At 37.1% G+C, this 21,274-nt stretch overlaps 1 protein-coding gene across 1 annotated transcript in view; it reads left to right on the top strand.

Moving 5' to 3' along the window:
• The window catches only part of Cr2 (complement C3d receptor 2), a 90,321-nt gene that overhangs the window by 46,821 nt on the left and 22,226 nt on the right, over positions 1–21,274 (top strand). Inside the window, exons 25-29 of the mRNA XM_057769909.1 lie at positions 2,153–2,217; positions 7,768–7,977; positions 16,952–17,131; positions 17,754–17,853; positions 21,089–21,174. Of these exons, the coding sequence (XP_057625892.1) occupies positions 2,153–2,217; positions 7,768–7,977; positions 16,952–17,131; positions 17,754–17,853; positions 21,089–21,174 (641 nt within the window). The remainder of the gene's footprint in view (positions 1–2,152; positions 2,218–7,767; positions 7,978–16,951; positions 17,132–17,753; positions 17,854–21,088; positions 21,175–21,274) is intronic.

Below are 21,274 nucleotides of genomic sequence, written 5' to 3'. Positions count from 1 at the left end.
ATCTAGCTTCCTGTGCATGTGTTTGGGTTTGAGTCTGAAGCAGGTAACTAGGAAGTAAGCATGTGTATTTAACAGACTGTGGTCCTTTAACCTCTCAGAGATTGGATACATATTAAATTTGAAGTGTTTAAGATTTCTACAGTGAATTATGACCATTCCTGGCATTAACATTTGAGGTCTTGAAGAAGAGTATGTGGCCTTGCAAGAGCAAATCCACCTGGACTTTGATAATGCCAGTAAACTGACAAACACTACCCAAAGATCAGCTTGGACTACAAACTGCTCATGACAACTTAAAAAGCAGTTAGCTAAGATGGTCCAGCCTCAAAGATGACTCCATTCAGGACTTCAGATAAGCTCTACATTTTCCTAGCACATTGAAACTGGACAGAGAAAGGGCTCCCATGACTTGACAATTTCAATTTTCTCGGTGTGCCCTAAAGATGCTGTCACCCCCAGATAACAGGAAGTAATTTTAAGAACATGATGCCCTGGAACTGAACGGGCATGTGATCACCATTTAGGGGAGTTGGTTCTAAGTTGTTACTGGTCATGGTCAGGGAAAAAACTAAGCAAAGAAGGGTAGATTCAGGGATATCTTTCTGAAAAGAAAACAGGGGGACATAGGAATAGTAGGATAAAGGGGTACATTATTAAATCTACTTTTAAACTAAAAAGCAACCACTAGACTCAAATATTTTACATTAGAATGGATTTTGTATATTAATAAAATTTAAGGTTATTTTTGTTATAACATACTGTATATATGTTTCTACTCTTGTTTAAGGTATTTTTATACTGATACATGTTGAAGGTTATTTTTGCTAGAATGTATTGTATATACCTTTCTTCTCTAGTTTAAGGTTATACCTATGCAGCTCATTTAGAAATGTAAAGTTCTAGTCCTTGAAATTTGTCATTACAAACTATTTAAGATAATTAAGAAATGCAGGTTAGTAGTTAGTTATTTATAACAAACTTGTAATCATGTTAGGTATGTTTTCAAGGTCAAACAGATATGTTTTAGATAGATGGGTGACCTTTGAACACTTCAGAGATCTACAGAATATGGCATTTAAGGTGTTTTAATAACAATGGCTTTTCATGATAGTGACTCATGTCTGCTCCAGCAGCACTGATCTATTCCAGAGAAGATGATGGACATTGAAGAACTTACATATGGAGCTTACTTTCAGTGTGGCAAAGTCAGTCACTTGGCAAGAAACTGCCCTGTTCTCACCTGCTGACTGCGCTGTCCAAATTAGACAAGCAGGACAGAAAGAAAGGTAACCGTCAAATTTTGCCAAGAAAGTTAGGACAGCCCTTTGAAGTTCCAGATTCACAGAAAAGCCTGTCAGATATTCTAGGCCTGTAGGCCAAAGATTGGTGCTCCAATGTTGCAGGGGAAACTTAGGTGACTGTCTAGGTAGCCAGCTGTATCTGTCATTTCTATAGTTTTGGAAGTTGTCTGCTCTGCACTTCTAGTTTACTCAGGTAATATTTTATCCCTCTTGGGTCTTTGATGGCAGTTGGAAGACTAGCTATTTATACTCTTTTCTTTTTTATTGTTTTTGTTGAGCTATATAATTTTCTCTCCTCCTCTCCCCTCCTCCCCCATTCCTTTCTACCCTCTCCAATGATCCCCATACTCCAAATTTACTCAGGAGATCTTGTCTTTTTCTACTTCCCATGTAGATTATTAGATCTATGTATGTCTCTCTTAGGGTCCTCATTGTTGTCTAGGTTCTCTGGGATTGTGATTTGTTGGCTGGTTTTCTTTGCTTTATGTTTAAAAACCACTTATGAGTGAGTACATGTGACAATTGTCTTTCTGTATCTGGGTTACCTCACTCAAAATGATGTTTTCTAGCTCTATCCATTTGCCTACAAAATTCAATATTTTTTTAATTTTTTATTTATTTATTTATTTATTTTGTTGTTGTTGTTGATTGCTGAACTTTGGTGGTCAACCTAAAGAGGAGGAAGTGGCCAAATAAGGGAATCATTTTAGGAATGTTATCTAAGTTTTTTTTTTTTTTTTCAAGGCAGAAGGAATGGGGGAGAAAGACAAGGCTTGCCAGTGCCAGGCTCATGTGGGCTAGTGTTGCTTCAAAATGGCTTACTGGGTAGGAGTTCTTGCTGCTCTTTCCAGAGTGTCGGTGGCCATGTCAGAGGAGCTGCAGTCAGCAATGGCGCTTATGGAATACAACCCACCTGGTAACAAAGCTAAGATGGGTTCATCCTGGAGAGGCAAAGCCCCGGGAGTATTTTTTTTAGAATGCTCCTTACTTCTGCTGTGCCTCCTCTTGCTCGTTGCTGTCTTGTTCCTGCTGTATTTGGCATGGTGTGATTACTATGTGAAAGGATTCCACTTGATCCAGTATAATGTGATTGTTTCATGGGAAAATCACACTCCTCACTGGGCAATTTGCTTACAGATCATAATGAAGATGATTTTTATAAGAGCTATAATACTTATTTGAATCAATGATTTAATTGAACTTTCTGAGTCAGCCTAAGATACAAAGGGTCAAGAAAGTAAAGATGTTTAGGGAAATGGTTTAGGTTATTCTGCCACTTGCTCCAATAAGAGATACAAAACGGCTAAAGTAGGCTGGCAGTCACCTTCCCCTCTAATAGATGTGAGATCTACAGTGGATAGAAAATAAAAGCAAGAAGGTTTATGTATTATAGACCCATGAATTCTGCCTGTAAAAAACAGGCTTTTGATCAAAGAAAACAATTATGTCCCTGCACCCAAGGTTAGCCTGAGTTCCTTGATCAAGTAGCTTACATAATTAACCACAGGCTTTGGTATGCACCTTGAAAAAACAAAATTGTAAAAGGAAATTAAAGACCCTATTGTGTGTAAAGCAAAATAGATGACTAGCTGACCACATGTCTACACTTTTTGTAGAGTAGAAATATGATAGGAATCTGCTACACTGAAACTACAAACAACTGCCTGCCAGTTCAAAGGAAATGGCGGAAATATACTTTGCTTGCTTAAAATTTTGTTAATTATGGCAGTGCAAGTATTTAATCGCAGCACTCAGAAGGCAAAAGCCTGTGAATCTATGTGAGTTCCAGGCCAGCCTGATTTACAGAAAAATGCCCAGACAGCCATGATTGTTACACAGAGAAACTCTGCCTCAAAAAAATCGAAAATAAAAAAAAAATGTTAGTCAATAATAAAGGACTCATTGCTTTGAGGTGAAGATGTTATAGTGGGGAAATTAATACAGATGAAAATATGTAAGTACTTGTGGGCTTCTAAGAAAAACATGTAACTTGTGATCATAATATGATTTCTTTCTGCATAAAGATTTTAATTTGTTTTTGTAAAATACACAACTTGTGATTGTAAGGTAATTTCCTTCTTATAGAGAGGCTTTTGTCTTGGATGGTATAAAAGGAATAAGAAAAAGTAATGTATATAACAAGCAGCAGAATAAAATAAAGAATTAAGCTTTGCACCTCAGATAATGTACCTGTGTGTGTGTGTTTGTGTGTGTGTGTGTCTAGCCCTCAGTGACTCCACACCTCCTCTCCAGTTTCTTCAGCCAAGAGTTGGATCTTTCAGCACCAGAGAATTATGTTTCACTTCCCAACACCCACCTTATGCTAACAACTCTCTGTAACTTCAATGGCAGGAGATCTGAATCCTTCCTCTGGCCCCTGTGGGTACGGCAGACAAGTGGTGCACAGACAAACATGCATACAGGCAAAAAACACCCATACACATAATAACAAATAAATAAAAATGGAAAGATGAGGAAATAAAAAAAAGAAAAGAAAAAGGAGAAGAAAGATGAAGTTATCTGATGATGGAAGTCCTAAAATAATCTCATACCAGTTCAGAATTATGAATAATATAAGGGTTATTTATTTAAGGGGAAAACTTACAAATCAATCTCTTAGATAACAGTCATCTGCAAGAACAGGAACAGAGTCTTGCAGCCGGAAGCAGGAGCCAGAAGCAAGACAGTGGGCACACGCTTTACAACTGCCTTTAGAGTATAAGAGCCCATGCCCAAGTGGACTGGTTTAAAGGCTATAGGCTAAAGGAATGGAATGTGCTCCTGTAACACCTCCCCCTTTTATTTAAATAAGAGGCTTCCAAACCCAATACAAAACTATATACACTAGGAACAGATATCAAGTATAATTAGAATTACAACCAGCATAAACAATATTAAGCAAAAAACATATGCTAAATGTTTTAATAAGCATTCTATCCTATGGAGTCTAAGTCTTGTATAGGAAATGGCTTGGCTAGATTATAAGAGGGTGGTAACTATGACTATCTAATCTCCAATCCCAACAAAGGCCTGAGAAGGGAGATAATATTACTTGAGCAGGCAGGAAGTACAATCAAGCAGCTTCCAAAGAGAGCAATATATGACAGAGACAATTAGCTACCTAAGCAATCACCTAAAGTCTCTCATCTACAATGTTGAAGCAACCAACTTTGGCTAAGGCCTAAATGACAGACCATTCTCAGAGACAAAAAATTTTTCATAACCGTCTTACTCTGCCTTGGTAAGATTTGACAGTCTTTTTCCTTGTGTCCTGCTTATCCATTTTTGGATACCGTGTACTTTGTCAGCGGTTGAAGTATGGGTAGTTCCTTGCCCAAAGGCCAATGGTGCCAAGAAGAAAACAAACTCTGAGTGGAGTGTCTTCAGTGCTCAACCTTCTCATGTTGATTGGTACTGTCAGGAGCAATCATGTCTCATGTTCTGTTGCAGGGAGGCCACTTGTTGGTCCCGGCTACCCAGAACCAAAATAACCACACAGAAACTGTTAATTAAATCACTGCTTGGCCCATTAGCTCTAGCTTCTTATTGGCCAACTCCAGCATCTTAATTTAACCCATTTCTATTAATCTGTATATCACCACGAGGTCATGGCCTACCAGCTAAGCTTCAGCACGTCTATCTTTGGCTGCAGATCCATGGCATCTCTCTGACTCTGCCCTTCTTTCTCCCATCATTCAGCCCAGTTCTCCCTGCCTACCTAAGTTCTGCCCTATCAATAGGCCAAGGCAGTTTCTTTATTCATTAATAGTAATCACAGCACACAGAGGGGACTCCCATATCAGTTATCCTTTTCTGTATGTTTCAGAAGTCAGTGACTTACAAAGCAACATAACTATATTCTGCAAAAGACTACAGTAGGGGGTAGAAATTTTGGAAAGAAAGGCACGATATCTCATTAAAGTGATAATTATTCCACGTAACTCTTTAGCATGGCTTAGATGAGCCTATGTTCCTAGAGGTGGTCTTCTGGCCCGGTGGTTGATTTTGCCCAACTGGACTATTACGTATCTATTCAGGCCAGGTATTTTTTCCTTGACATAAAAAAGTTATCCTTTAATGGACTTTTATTGTTACCCTAACACAAAGATTTAAATGAAATGAGTTGTCATTATAGTAAGACTAGTCACCATCAATTCTTCATTTTCCTGTAGTAACATTCAGTTTTATAGTAATGGAGGTAAAATAATAGAGTATTGAATTTTATGTTGTTTTGTCCAAAAAATACTGTAAGTGAAAGTGGTATGCAAAATGGTGACTATTACGATGGAGCACAAATCTAACCTAGCAAGAGACAGTTGTGGCAGGTCTATGGACTTGTAGACATTGTGAGATAGAGAGTGTGAGAGTCAAGATGCTGGAGGTGAACTAGAAAGGTGTGATTTGTGGTTAGAGGGGATAGTTGAGCTGATGAAGAGGATCCAGTTCTAGTGACACTTCCAGGATATTCTATGGGCATTGGTGGCATAGTAGAGTGGAGGATAAGATCATAGACAAAGAAAAGAAATTATGAGGCCAAGTATTTAAAAAAAAAAATCTATGACCTTTTAAGTCCGTAAGTGCTAAGAGGAACATTGGTGGAAGTGAATATCAGCCAGGCGCTAAACCCATCAAGGACTGAAGGAAGAGGGTGGGTGCTAAGAAGTAAGCCCACACCAATGTGGGAATGATATACTCTTATAGCGTTTGGTGTAAGAAAGTTGAGGAACTGAATCCACTTAACTGTAATATAACTTCTTCCATATTCTTTTGAGAATAACTCAATTTTTAAATGACTCCTACAGTACTAAACTCAAAGCGCTGCCAGGACTGGTTCCATCTGAAAGCCCCAGAGGAGAATCTGTTTATTTCTTCTACCTTATAAAGGCTGCTGGCATTTGCTCTCTGGAGGCAGCAACTCTGGTCTCTGTTTTCACTTTCTTCCTCTCTGAAGGATCATCTTCTTAAAAGGATCCTTGGGATTATGAAGTCAGAGTTACCTCCCCATTTCAACATTCTTGATTTAGTTTAATCAGCAAAGTCTTTCCTACCAAATAAAGTATCACAGGTTCTGAAAACAGAATGTGGACGTTTTTGTTCACATGGTCTATTTCTCTCTTGGAATCTTTAAATTCTTAATTCTGTTCCCTAAACTTGGCCCTCTATATTTGTTATTTCAATAAGTACTACCATCCATCTCTAAGTAGGGGACTATTTCTTGATTCATTCTTTCCTTCCTTCCTTCCTTTTTTCTTTCTTTCTTCTTTCCTTCTTTCTTTCTTTCTTTCTTTCTTTCTTTCTTTCTTTCTTTCTTTCTTTCTTTTTCTTTCTTTCTATCTTTTCCTCTTCATCATTATTAAGAAAGGAACTAAATCCAGTGCAAATCCTGTTTATTCCATTTCTGGGATCTTATTGTTCACCTGTCATCGAATCTCACTTGGATTGATGACAAGATCCCCTAGCTGGTCTCCCCCATTCATTACTGTACTGACCTAATCTAGGCTGAATAAAATTGATGTTATATTTGTGAGCAAAAACTTCTGAAAAGAAACTGCATCTGCCTGAAAGGTATCTGTGTCTGCAGAGACTGGTTGATTAGAATTTCAGTACTGTGGAGAGATTGCAATATTGCAGGGCCACAGGCTAATTACCTTATTTTGTTCTGGGCCTCTGAAACAGCCATTCCTTGCCTCCTGTGTCAGAACTAATATCTTGAAACATCAAATTAAACAAAACAAACAAACAAAAATTACAAAGCAAGCAAACAATAATCTTTTAGAATCTATTAATTTAGCAGAAAACTAGCTTCTACCAATGCAAAAGCTAAAAGTGCCATCAGATAGCAACTTGAACCAACAGAAAATCTTACCCCATATCCGCTTTTCTGATGTAACCACCAATGTATTTTAAACTTGATTTAAGACTTTCTCTGCTCTGTAAAACCGTAAAACCTTTGTGGAATTGCTTCCACGTTGGGACATGGAATTTGGGGTAACCTAAATCATTGTTCCAGGGCTATGGTCACTCAAAATGACTCCAGAATAAACTCTTATTCCTTTTAAGATGAAAGCTGTTGTGTTGACATATTTATAAAATTTATGTCTGATTGACTCATTGCTTTAATTTTTGTTTCCGTGGCATTTACATCTGAATTCATCACACAGGACCTGAGACTGAGACTGACCGCTCTCCATTTAAAAGACAGTTGCAGGTTAGCGTTAGGCTCCACCCTTGCGGATTTCAGGGGTTGGGGGAGTAAGGCGGGTTATATGCAAACCGAGTTCCCATAATGCCTTGCTTTCTTTGGAACTGAAAGTACTTAAAATTAGAAAACATCCTGGAACTCTCTTGCTAGGTTTTGATCATGTGTCTCCGTCCCTGAAGCGATCTCCCAGGAGGTATTCCATAGAAGTCCCGCGAATGAGAATAAACAAGACCCCGCCCAACAACGGGAAGCGGTGTTGAATAGCTTTTTTTTCCGGAACTCAGCGTCATTTCCCGCACCCTGGGCGTGGTTGCCTTCTCTTTGCCGTTCTGCTGGGCTTGATACTGGTGTTGAAGAAAATGAAGGCTTCTCGGAGCTCAGAGCGTCCGGGCCCCGTGGGGCGCCTTGTAGCTTTCTGCCACGGCGGAGCCCAGCTGGCCATCCTGCTGCTGTTCCTTCCGCCATCAGTTTTGGGTGAGCCGCAGGGAGGTGCGGGGAGGCACCGACGCGCGGTGCACCGGGACCCGCGGTAAATGGGCGCAGCACAGACTCCAGCGCTGGTGTGAGTGTGGTGCTCTCAGCACAAATAGTGCGCAGTCGGTAGGTCTCCCACCGGCTTGTCTGTACTGAGTGTGGAGCCAGTTGTAGTGAAAGGAGGCGGTGTGAAGGTTGGGGGAAGTCATGAAAGTCTGGGAGACTCAATTTCTAATCCTAGAATTTAGTTGTGAGGAAAGTTAATTTGCTTGTGTGTTTCCTCATCTATGAATCTGAGATATTGAGGTATTTCGTGATGTTGTATTTAATTGGTGTTGTCTAGTGTCTAATCCATGTTCTGCTGTTTAATTTACTTCTATCCTGGAGCCCTTATTTATGCATTTCTCTGAAGGCCTAGACAAACAGGTCTAGGGACTGATTATCTCTCGCCCCAAATCCTCTTCAACTCAGTTGAGTTCCTACTTTAAGGAAGATGCTCCCACTTCCACCCTAGGTTAGGGTTTGAAGAACAGGAAGACCCAAGATGCAATGAAATATTTGCAAGTAAAAGGGACTATAGAATTTGCATATTACACTTTAGTGATGGTTAAGGGCAAAATAGAGTGCCCTTTTTACCCACTATGAAAATTCTAAGTACCCTTTTTACGTCTTCAATAAGAATTTTCTCAGAGAAAGACTCCTTGAAGACTTTTTGCATTGTTTAGACACATTGACAGTTGAAATGACAGTCTTAAGTGTTTTTGTTCAACTCGGGGTTTAAGCTTTTCCTCTAGACCGATTACATATATTAATTCAACCTTTTTTTCTGAGAGCAGAAAAAATAAAAACAAAATTTCTGCAAAAAATTGTGTTTAAATATTTATCTCCCTAGGTACACATAGTAACTGGTCAGGTGACAATATATGATAAAATTTAAATTTTTAGAAACGAAGTATACCAAGAATGTTGGGAATCCTCTATCAGTGCTTAGTGATCTTTGTGGCTTTGTCATCATCTGGCTGACATGGTGCTACAGTTTTGCCATAGTTATTAAGATACTGTTACAACCTCAGGCATTATCATGTGCAAAGAAAATTTATCAAGGTTATCACAGTATCCTTCAGATGTGACTCAGGCTATGGAGTACTTTAGAGAGTTGAAATGAAGAGAATACTACTCTTCCATTGGCCACAGCGCTTTGTGATTTAAAAAAAAAAAATGTGGCGGAGAGCTTCACCTCAAAGGTACACTCATAGAGAAACTGGTTCTAGGTTTCCAGTCTCTGCTACTTACAGCTGAGGGCCTTGGATCCAGCAAGTCAATTACAAATGTCCACATGTGTGCCTCTGACAGCATTATCAAAATGTACGAAGCAAAAATGGGCAGACCTGTAAACAGCAATAAATGAATCTACTCTTAGAGTTGGAAGCTTCAATAACCCTCTACCAGAACTAGACAGATGTAGCAGGCAGAAAAACAGTAAGGACATAGCAGAACTCAGCAACGCACACAATAGAATATACCTTCTTCCCAGGCTCATACAGACCATTCACTAAAATAAACCACAATCAGGGCCATAAAGTGGTACAGTAGTTAAGTGTTACTAGAATACTGTTGGAGTTGGTGGACTCTGGCATACTCTTGTAGGATCATTTCTGTTAACTGCTACGTGAAGAAGCCAAAGAAGGGGAGTTAGAGTTTGTTTCCTGTGCTTCATAATGCGTCTCAGTTTCCATATTCTCAGATGTGTGATTTATAGTTTATATTATCTAATGATAGACAAAATAACCTTCTTACATGTCCTGCACTGAGAAATACTCACTAAAGATGATTATAGTAAGAGTAATTCCAGAAAACAAGGTGGCTGCACTGACTACCCCTTTATTGCCTAAGGATACACACATGTATAAGTTGTATATGAAAGTCACTCAGAGGAAGAAGTGCTGATCATATAAAAACAAATAGAAACAACAAAAATCCAGAAAGTATCAAGAATACTAGTTGAAATACAGCCATATATACACTCCTATTAACAAAATCTGTGATAATATTTTGTCACTTAAGTGTTAACTAATGATATTAGATCACTGTGTCTAGTAAAGTATTTAAAATGCTTATTCCAAGTCAGGCAACGGTGGCACACATCTTTATTCTCAGCATTCAAAGGCTGAGGTAAGTGGATATATCACTGAGTTTGAGGCCAGCCTGGACTACAGAGTGTGTTTCAGCACATCCAGGACTACACAGAGAAACCTCTTGAAAATAATAATAAAATAAAAATAATAACAAGAATAAAAAATAGTAAAAATAATAAGATCTTATTTCATTTGTATAGCATTCCTTTAAATATTTATGCAGACCATATTTATAAATTTATTTTTAAAATTTTGTGCTCTCTATTTTAGCTAATAAAATTGCTTAAGCAATCTTTTCAGAGTCTCTCCACTAAAGGATAAAGTATGTAGAATAGGAGCAGAGTATAGAGTGTAGCTCAGGTTGACAGCTCATATTTCAGCAGTCACGGAAGTGGTCATGAGTTCACAGTTGTGATGGCTCAGGATGAATCAATCAGTGCCTTAAATGGAACATTTGAAAGTCGGTTACATCTTCCAGGACAAAAAAAGCATAATAAGATAACAATGCACATGCATGTGAACAGCTAAAAGTATGCAGACTCACTATACTATATATTCTTAGCGAGAAGTCATGAAAGTTGTCATGTGCTGTTTACTGCAGATAAGGGACTGCTGTTGGAAAATGACTCAGCAGTGTCTCAAAAAAAATTTCTATCATGTACCTAGGCATTTTACTCCCAGGTTTTTACTTAAGAGAAATAAAAATCTGTGTCCAACAGAGACATCTACATTAGTTTTTGTAGCTGGGTGGTGTTTTGTTTTGTTGTTTTTAGATTTTATTTATTTTTATTTTATCTTTGTTAGTGTGTATTAGTGTTTGCTTGCATGTATGTCTGTGTACAATATGCATATAGTGCCTACAGAGGCCAGAAGAGGGCAGCAGGTTTCCTTAGACTGGAGTCACATAAGGTTGTGAGCTGCCATGTGGGTGCTGGAAATTTAACCTGGGTCTTCTGGAAGATGAAAAGGAGCTCTTAAGTGCTGAACCTTCTCTCCACCTCCATCATCCTGCATTATTGGTGATAGCCAATGAGTAGAAACAACCAAAATGTCCTTCAGTTAAATTATGGCATATTTATTTATCTAACTGAATATTTCTCAGCAATAAAATACATATACCCTGGGTAAATCTCAAACAATTACTTTGAAAAACTAGACCAAAGAGAAAACAAAGACTGATATTTGTATGAAAATTTCTTTTAACTGGATGCTGCACTTGAGATTGATTCCCTTGTTGGGACTAATGGGGGAGACAGTTATTAACACTGTATTCATCCCACTTGTCAGCTAGAGAAAAGGTGAAGACATGATATTTGAAATCACAGAAACTTTCACTCAATGGTTTTGTTGTTGTTCTTTCTCTTTTCCCCATGTTTATCACAGTGGTTTTCACAGGAATTGTTTTTTTTTCCACTTAGTAGGTTTTTTGTTTTGTTTTGTTTTTGCTGTTATACAGGATTTTCAAAGTGGTAAGAACTTTGAAACTTAGAAATATATGAACTCTAATCAAAACTCTGCAAATGAGGGCTTCTTGGGACATTTGTCTGTGTGGATTCTTGATGGTACTTATTTTACAGTATATTATTTATTTGCTTATGGCAACAAAATACATCTACTACTTATAATTGGGTGCTGAGCTCTGGGCCTGGTATTTGTCTATATGAACAAAGGTTATTTGGTCTCTTATCTTCACATTATCTATCTCTGATAACTATTAAAAAAATCCTATCAAATGTATACATATTTAAAATAAAAATTATAATAATAAAATATTATTGATATAATAGGGGAAAAGATAACGAGTAAAGTAAGAACAGGTAGTTTAAGTTTGATATTTCTCAGATCTGGAAAGTGGTATGTTAGCTGAGACCTGGAAGAAGACCAGAAGCTGGAGAGAAATGAAAGAATCCACAAAGAATATTTCAGAGATAGAGGATGAATGCATGTCTGGAGGAAACAGATGTGGAAAGTAGTAGTCTGGTAGGAAGTCAGGTTGAACGTGATGAAACACACATGCGAAAACACAGAACAGGACACCATAGTTCAGTGGAGTGTGTGGGGACAGCCACAGCCAGTCTAATATTGGAGGAAAATTAGGAACGTGAGTTTTTTTTTGAAGTGAATCATCTACTTTAATAGGCAATCCAGAATTGGTCCCCAATTCTAACTCTAACCATTGTCAAAAAAAAAAATATATATATGTATATAAGCTTTAGGAATTCTTATATCTATTGATTTATGCTTAGGAACCATGATAAGAATTTATGAGGTATAAACCATAAGTCCTAGCCTGAATGTGAAATGTATCGTTCAGGAGATCTCAGAAATCATCAGTTGCAAAGGTCTTCCAGGGCTTTCCTGACAAAATAGGCTCATTTCCTACAAGTTTTGGCAAAAAAATAAACTCTTGGAAAAAATTCCATATGCCCACTTTAGCTGCATACTGTAAAACGATACTATTTTCTCTTTTATATGAATAACAATTACAACTTACCAGCACCCCTCTGTGTGTCTGATACTAGTAAATGTTTTACATAAACTTCCTTTGATACTCCTAGGGAGCCTACTAAGTAAGTAATGTCATCATCTTCAAGAAGATGAAGCAGAGACTCTGACATATTAAGTAATTTGTCCATGACATTAAAGCTAGGAATGAAAGAACATTCAAAAGTTCAAAAGACCAGGTCTCTCTGAATCTATTGTTTTTAATACTGTGTCTTTTCAATTTCATCTTGATACTGAAACAAATTCCCCAAACTTTATGACCTTACAAAAGAAATGTGTTCTCTGATAGTTAATTCTGGATTCCCAAGTCTGGATTGCTGTGTTGCTCCGTAGGCCACAGCGCATCTCTTGACTCATGGCTATTTCCTGTTCTTCAAGGCCAGCAGCTTTGCATCTTTAAATGTCCTTCCACCTCTTGCAAACCTCTTACCTAAGAACTATTTTGAATACATTTAGTGTTTTTGCAGAAAATCCAGGGTAATCTGTAGGTCTTAAAATGTTTAGTAATACCTATACGGCCACTTTACCCCAAAATGTCATCTTACATGCTCTAGGGATGAGAACATGGATATCTTTGGGAAGTAGTTACTTAGTGCATTTCTTTTCTAGTCACCATGACAAAATAGCTAACAATGTAACAATGTAAAGGAGAATAAGCTTTTTTGAGAATTTTGGCTCATGTTTTCAGAGGGTTCAGTCCATGCTGGTTGAAAAGGCATGGCAAATGGAGCAGCTGGAAGATACCTGGCTTCTTGCTTGGTAACAGAACAAGAAATAGAGAACACTGGCCTGATCCCCAAGTGGACATATCATTGAAAGCCATGCCCTTATTGTCCCACTTATCAGATTGGCCCCATGTCCCAACCTGCCACTTCCCAAAACAGCTTCCACAACTGGAATGCAAGAGTGACAGTAATGGATATTTATAGACAAACCATAGCATTTAGCCTATTATGCCTTTCTAGGTAGACTGTCTTAAGTTTAACTACACAAGGGAGTCCATTGCCAGTCTAGTAGCAAGTAACTGGCATTCAACAAACAGAATACAATGTCTATACTGAATATGATTAGCAGTGGTTTAAAGTACATATTGTATTTAAATGTTTGATAGTAATAGAACAAAGGTTGGAAGTAGATGGAGTAGCATTTTCTATAATTCTTGTTGGGGAAATTATATTGTTGTTAGTAGATGTTTATATATTGAGATTATGTTATTTTTGAAACAAAAGTACAATAAAAGTAAGTAATAGTAATAAATATAATCACTAATCAAAACAAAATGAAAGCACAAAATCACAAAAGACAAAAACAGTAAGATGGTTGATTTAGTCTTAATTTTATTAAATATTAATAGTCAGTTCCTATTTAAAGACTGAAGTTGACACATGACCAAATGTCTGAAGCTATGGGATAAGGGAGCATGAGATCCATGGCAGACTCACAGGAGTACTTTGAAAGTATTAAGTTTGCTTTCTGTTGCTATGATAAACAGTGACCAAAAGCATCATGGGGGGATAGAGAGGGGAGAAAGGTTTATTTGGCTCACAGGTTATAGTTCATCACCTAGGGAAGGTGCCAAAGCAGAAACTCAAGAGCCTGGAAGCAGAGACCACAAAGGAATGCTACTCACTAGCTTATTCCCCTACAACCCAAGCCCACCTGCCCAGGAATGGCATCAAACACAGTGGGCAAGGCCCTCCTAGGTCAGTCATCAATCAAGAAAATGCCCCCACAGAGAGGTACACAGGCAAGCCTTATAAAGGCAGTTTCTCAGCTGAGGCTCCCTTTCCCAGATAACTCTACTTTGTGTCAAGTCGACAAAGACTCAACCAGCACAGGACGACTTTAAAATTTCAGTGAAAATAACAGTATCTTTCAGGCACTATACAGTACAAGATACCAGTTCAGTGTAGCGTCTGGCTCCAGAGGTAGAGTATATTAGGCCAGAGCTTTGTAAATTTGAATTTCCACAGTTGCTAGGGAAAGAGTATCACATTAAAATGAGTGTGGAAGAGGAAATGAAATGGGGGTTTTCAGTCTAATTCCAAGGTTTGAGAAGTTATATAAGGCCTCAAATCTCTTTGCATAATTATGATATAGACAAGAGACCTATACTTATTTAATAAATAGAACTATTATATATTCTTTTAGACTAAGAATGCCATTAAAAATTGCTGAGACTCTAAAGACATTGTAACCTAAGTTTGAAACATCTGTTATAATGACACAAAAGTAATACAGTAATACAGACAAAATGAATAACGGCAGGTGAATATGAAAGGGTGGAAAACACCATGTCAAAACAAACCAATGTAAAGCTGGCTTGGTAAATAGCATTATGATAGTATGTCTTTAAATAAGTATTATATGTTTATATTTAAAATTATTGATACAGGGTAGGGGAGATAGTTCAGCAGATGAAGTACTTGTTGCTCAAGGATGAGAATTGATATTCAGATCCCCAGCAACTTATGTTGATTCTGGGTGAATGTGTCAGTCCACCTGTAATTCCAGCCTCTGAAAGTACAGACAAGGGATCCCAGGGTAATTGGCCAGCAAGAGTGGCCATATCAGCAAGGTCTGGGTTTCACTGAAAGACCCTGCTTCAATGAAAAAATTGCAAGAGTTGATAGAGGATGGTTTTCAACATCACCTCAAGCTTCCATGTGCACATACACATGCATATACACGTGCAACCGCACAATGCAAAACCTGCATATTTGCATACAAACCAAGCACAGACATTCCGCGTGCGCATACACACACAAATCAAATAAAACAACTGAAATACTGGATATTAAATATGCTATCCTATTTAGTTTTATTTCACAAATAAAAATAGAACATGAGGCAAGATTTGTTGTGAAAATTAAAGATATTTTATTATGATAAAAGTTAATCTTTCATGAAATATAGCAATTTAAATTTTCATGTTCTAATAATACAGTATATAAAAAGGTGGGCATAATGAAAAGAAATAGACAAGTTTATTATAAAATAGAATATTTGAACATGACTCTTTAGCTTCTAGTAAAACAAGCAGACCCATCAAAATCAGGAAGTATAAAAAATTATTTTAAACTAGCATACCTTTTGGAGTTACGAAAGTTCCACATATGCAAAACAAGATGCAATCAGTTTAAAAATTAACTAGAAATACATTGTTCAAAACCTTTTGTATGCCTTAATCTACCCCCCTTAAAATTTGAATTAATTAATTGAGAGTTTTGGTAGGAAATGAAGTCATAGCAAAAATGTAATATTTCCAAAGTTAAAATGATTTTGTTCCAACAGATAATTATTGATTACTTGTTATTTGACCCTAACTGTCAGTTAATTTAATTCTGCTAAGCCTTAAGGGAAGATAACCGAGTCTAGAAGTTAAATAAAAACATGTATTGGAAAATACATTCACAAAATGAAACACAGTTACAGTTTTTGAATTTTATTATCCCTCCTCCCCCATCCCTTGGCCAAAGTGCTGATCCATTCCTGAATGCCAGAGAGGAAGATCATGGGCCAGGAGAGCTGGCTGCTTGACTGAGACTGAGAGGAAGGATGCAATGCGTGAGTCTGTTTTGGTACAGGAGAGAGTGAAATGTGAGGATGGGATGGATGAAATCTAAGCACAGGTACTCTCTGATTGGTTGAAATTTGAAACTATCTTGGAGTTTCCCTTTAGCGAAAGACTATTTATCCTACCTACGTTATATTGATATGTTATATGTGAATTAAGCTACATAAACATTGCTTTTAAAAAAAGAAAAAAAAAAGAGCAGAGGTATCCATAACTCCAATTCCAGAGGATCCAACATTGTCTTCTGATTTGCAAATGCACTGCATGCATGGCGTGCACATATATGCATTCAAGCACAAGAGTCACAGAATAAAATCAATAAATCTTAAAAAAAATATTAAAGCAGACGCATTTTTAAAGCAGAGGCTCACTTATAGATGCTAACTAAAATTATTTTAAAAACTTATCTGTAAAAATACCCATTAAAGGTACTGGGGAGATAGCTTAGAGGTTAAGGACACTGCCTATTCTTCCAAAGGTCCTGAGGTCAATTCCCAGTAACCACACAGTGGTGCACAACCATCTGTAATACGATCTGGTGCCCTCTTTTGGCCTGCAGGCACGCATGCAGACAGAACACTGTGTACATAATAAATACATAAATCTTTAAGAAGAATATTAAAAGAATCATTCCCTTTACTACTATTAGAGTATCTTTTTCTTCTTTGATCACATCTATAAAGTATATTGGAGAGAAAGAAAAGGTGAATAAAAGTTCCTCCAGTAAATGTAATGTTGCTGTGGTCTCATTCTCCAGGCCAGTGCAAAGCCCCATCATGGTTTCCATTTGCCAACCGTATAACTCAAACTGATGAATCCGAGTTTCCCATTGGAACATCTTTGATGTATGAATGTCGCCCAGGATATATCAAGAGGCAGTTCTCTATCGTATGTGAACAAAACTCAGACTGGACAAGTGCTGAAAATAAGTGTATACGTGAGTAACTGCAGAGGAAGATGACAGAGAATAGATACTTTGTGGCAAATAGTAGAGTCTGTTTCAAGTTTGTCTCAATTTTAAAATTATGACACATGTCATAATATTATCTAAGGCATATATAGTACATTGACTCATTCTTGTAAATCATATCTGTACTCTGTGCTTCTGTCTTCTCAATTGTTGGTAAATTTAGTAATAATGACCATCACAGAGCATGATTGATGAAAAACACCCTCAGGATATTTCACTTAGTGTATCCAACTTCGCACAAGTTTCACTAAGTAATTAGTGATTCCAAAGCAAATAAATGTATATTTAATAACTAAGAGATGAAAAAAATCCCAGACTTTGAGGCCTGTGAATTGGAACACATAAAAGAATGCCTTGGTAATAAATGAAGTATTTATGTTTTTGGATGTCACCATGTGAAAATAAGAAAGAACTTGGATGGGAGTTCTTTTGGAAAGAAATGTCTGGTGAGTTTCCTCAAGGTAGCAAAAATCTGTGAAATGTTACGTATGCTCTATATACAGTAAGTTACAGTCAGGTTAAAACTTCATAAACTAAGAAAAGTTCAGTTTACTTTACTTTGTTCAAAAATTCTGTTTCTTTCTCACAGGTAAATCATGTGCAAACCCTAAAGATCCTCAGAACGGCATAGTAAATATAATCACAGACATTCAGTTTGGATCCAGTATCACTTATACTTGTAATACAGGGTGAGTTGGCAACAACAGCTCTTCATCAAGACTTCTGGAACAGCAATACTACCTTCTATCCAGGACTCAGGAAAGACATCTAATTTGTTACTTCCTGATTTGAGTTTTGGTTGTGTTTTGATTTGTTTGTGCTAAAGGTTGAACTCAAGGCTTTAAGCATGCTACACAAGTGCTCTGCAGCAAGTCCACACTATCAGAATGTTGCCTAGCCTTAAAAGGCTTGAATATATGTGTTTAATTCTTGATTGAAATATACAAAAATATAACATGACTAAGTGAGAAAGATGTTATCCCTGCTGAATAATCAAGACAGCACACGTTAGTCAGCTTTCCATTACTATAACAAAATAATTGAGATAGTTAAAAGGAAGAAAGTTATGCTTTAATTCATAGTTATAGAAATCTCAGTTCACTTCATGTTCACTTAACTCTCTTGCTTCGATCTAAGGTGGCATGGTCCATTACGGCAGGGACATGGTAAACCTTTCACCTCATGGTTGCCATGAAGAAAAGAAAGGCTTTGAGGCTAAGATCTCAGTATCTTCTCCAGAGGCATATAGCTAGTGACCTAACTTTGTCCCTTAAGGCCCACCTCTTAAAGATTCTACAACAGCCCAGTAAGATCATAGCCTGGGAGGCTAAGCCTTTAAACTATGAGCCTTTGGGGATGTTCCTAACTATGGCAACATACATAGGAAGTAAAACACTCACTGGGTGGTATGGTGCAGACTAAACACACAGTTTTTGCATTGATAAATCCTGAACCAAACTGTGAGAAGTTGAAGAAACTGTGATGGCTGTGAGTTAGCATTGCAGGTACATGTTCGAGAGCAAAACAATATAGTTAAATGTAGCTGAAGAGGTAAAACATAAATTCTTAGATAAATACCATTTACTTACTACAACCTTCCAACAAAGGAAGCCTTAGGACCTAATGACTTCACCACTGAATTCTAAATTATTTTATAAGGCCAGTACTATGCCAATAACAAAGCCAGACATAAAACAGAAGGAAATTGCTGGACAATATCCTTAATAAACATGTTATAAACATTCTCTACAAATTACTAGCAGACAGAATTTATAAATGCATACACTGGGGCTAATGAGATGAAGCTTCAACATCCATGTAAAAAGCCAGCCATGGCCCCGTGTGCCTGTAATCCCAGCACTGGGAGAATGGCAGATCCTAAGAGCATGGTGGCTAGACAGCCTAGCCAAAAGAGTGAGTTTTCAGCCCAGTGAGAGAGATTTTTTTCTCAAGGCAGTGGACTAAGAGTGATAGAGGAAGATGCCTGGCATCTTGCTCTGAGTTCCTTGTGCACACATACGAGTACACTGTGTAGCACAATTAATAAAAACCCAGAGAAGAAATTGGAGTTCAATTTGAAGGTCAGAAAAGCAAAACAATCAGTCACTGACTCTTACTCTACCTTAGTCTAAAATGGCGATTCTGCCTCCAGGAATCTCAGAATGAGACTGTAAGTGAAGCATGCACCACTATTGCCCAGTTTCTATGGCAAACTAGTGTGGCTACTGGAATTAAAGGTGTGTGCCACGACTGTTTGATTTGTAAGGCTGATCAGTGTGGGTGTTTTACTCTCTGAACTTCGGCAGGCTTTGTTTATACAAATGAAATATCACCTCAGCACTATCACACAGACCCCATGTACACTCATATAACATACCCATTGTCATACATCATGATTAAGTGGTATTTATCCCTGTAATGAAAACTTGACAATGTACAAATAAAATGTGATATATCACACTAACAGAATGAGGTGTAAAAACATAGCCATTATTAGAAGAAAAGACATTTGAAATTCAAATTTTCCGTTGTTAGAAAAGCTCTTTAAAAGTTAGTCATAAAAGGATTAGAGATTCTGCATATATTTTCCACATATGACACCTACAACTAACATTGTTCTCAGTGGTGAAAGGCAGTCTTTTCTTTAGGAGCACAAAAGCATTTTTATCATTCTCAAAGAAAAGCTTTCCCTGTCCTATCTCTATAAAACTACCCACTTATCTATATTGATCTCCCTGATTTTGGACTTACTTGAATATCCATCAGTAGGTAAGTGGTTAAGTGAGTGGTGGTACATCCATGCTGTGAACTCTGACTTATAACAGAAAGGATTGCTTGATAAACCTCCAGTTATTATGCTGAGTAGAAAGCTAATCATATATGGTTACATTCTATATGATTCTTTATATAACTTTTTATAAATTAAATAATTATAGAAGTAGTCACCAGCAATAAGAATATGCTAGGAAAATTGGGAATGGGAAGATGAAAAGTGAGTGTCACAGTAACTAGACAGAACAAGAGATCTTGTGTCAATTTTAATTCTTTCTGTGGTAGAAAATACACAAGCTTACATGTAAAATTGTATCCTCTTTTCCACTGGTTGCTGGTGGCACATGACTTTTCCCCAGCATTCGGATCTCTGAGTTCAAGGCCAGCCTGGACTACAGAGTGAGTTCCAGGATAGTCAAAAAGAAACACAGAGAAATTCTGTCTCAAACAAACAAAAAGGAAAGAGGAAAGAAAAAAAGAAAGAGGAAAAAAAAAAGTTTCTTTCACAGAGGAAAAGGAGCAAGTGTAATTTAAAACACAATCGTTTACAGTTGCACTTCCCAAAATGACTTGTTTTTTTTTAATAAATCTAACATAATAGTTATAAGAGTTAAGTTGCTGTGAAATAAGTGTAATGACTTGTTTTAATTTTATGACATACTAGACAATTTACAGCGTATTAATTGAGTATTCCTGACTTTAATCTGTTTTTGTTCAACTTCGGTCAGATTTGAGTTCTGGGTTCTACATTAATGAATCTTGCTGATAAGGCATACCCTTATCCAGGCATTCACAATACTGTTTTCAAGGTATAAATTAATTCTTTCATATTAGTATTATATACATATACACATGACATTTCTTTTGCCCTCAAGAAGCTTGTAATGTCTTTAAAAATAAGATTTATAGGAAACAATTATACTTTATTGCAGGTTGCATGATAACATAATAAAAAGAAAGATCTCATTTAGTTAGGAAGGCATTAAGAAGAAAATCAAAAAGTCCAAAAAAAAATGTAAGGTTACAGAACTCATGGTCTTTGAAAAGAAAAGAAAAAATGTCCTAAAGCTTTCAAGGTAGTAATCTCTGGGAAGCAGCAATTTAGCAGGCAATTACTTATGAATTAATTAACATTCTTTATTCTGTGTATAGATACCGCCTCATTGGTTCCTCTGCAGCTATGTGCATAATCTCAGATAACGGTCTCATTTGGGATAATGAAGCACCTATTTGTGACAGTAAGTTGAAATTTTTATTTCTATCACCTTTGCTTATATACTTTAAATTTTCTCTGGAATTATACAATTTTTGCAGATCTAAGATTGAACCCAGGGCCTT

The sequence above is a fragment of the Chionomys nivalis genome, chromosome 5 (genome assembly GCF_950005125.1).
Source record: "Chionomys nivalis chromosome 5, mChiNiv1.1, whole genome shotgun sequence".
Taxonomy (NCBI): domain Eukaryota; kingdom Metazoa; phylum Chordata; class Mammalia; order Rodentia; family Cricetidae; genus Chionomys; species Chionomys nivalis.
Note: the sequence above shows the minus strand (reverse complement) of the source record. Positions and strands in the feature narration are given on the sequence as shown.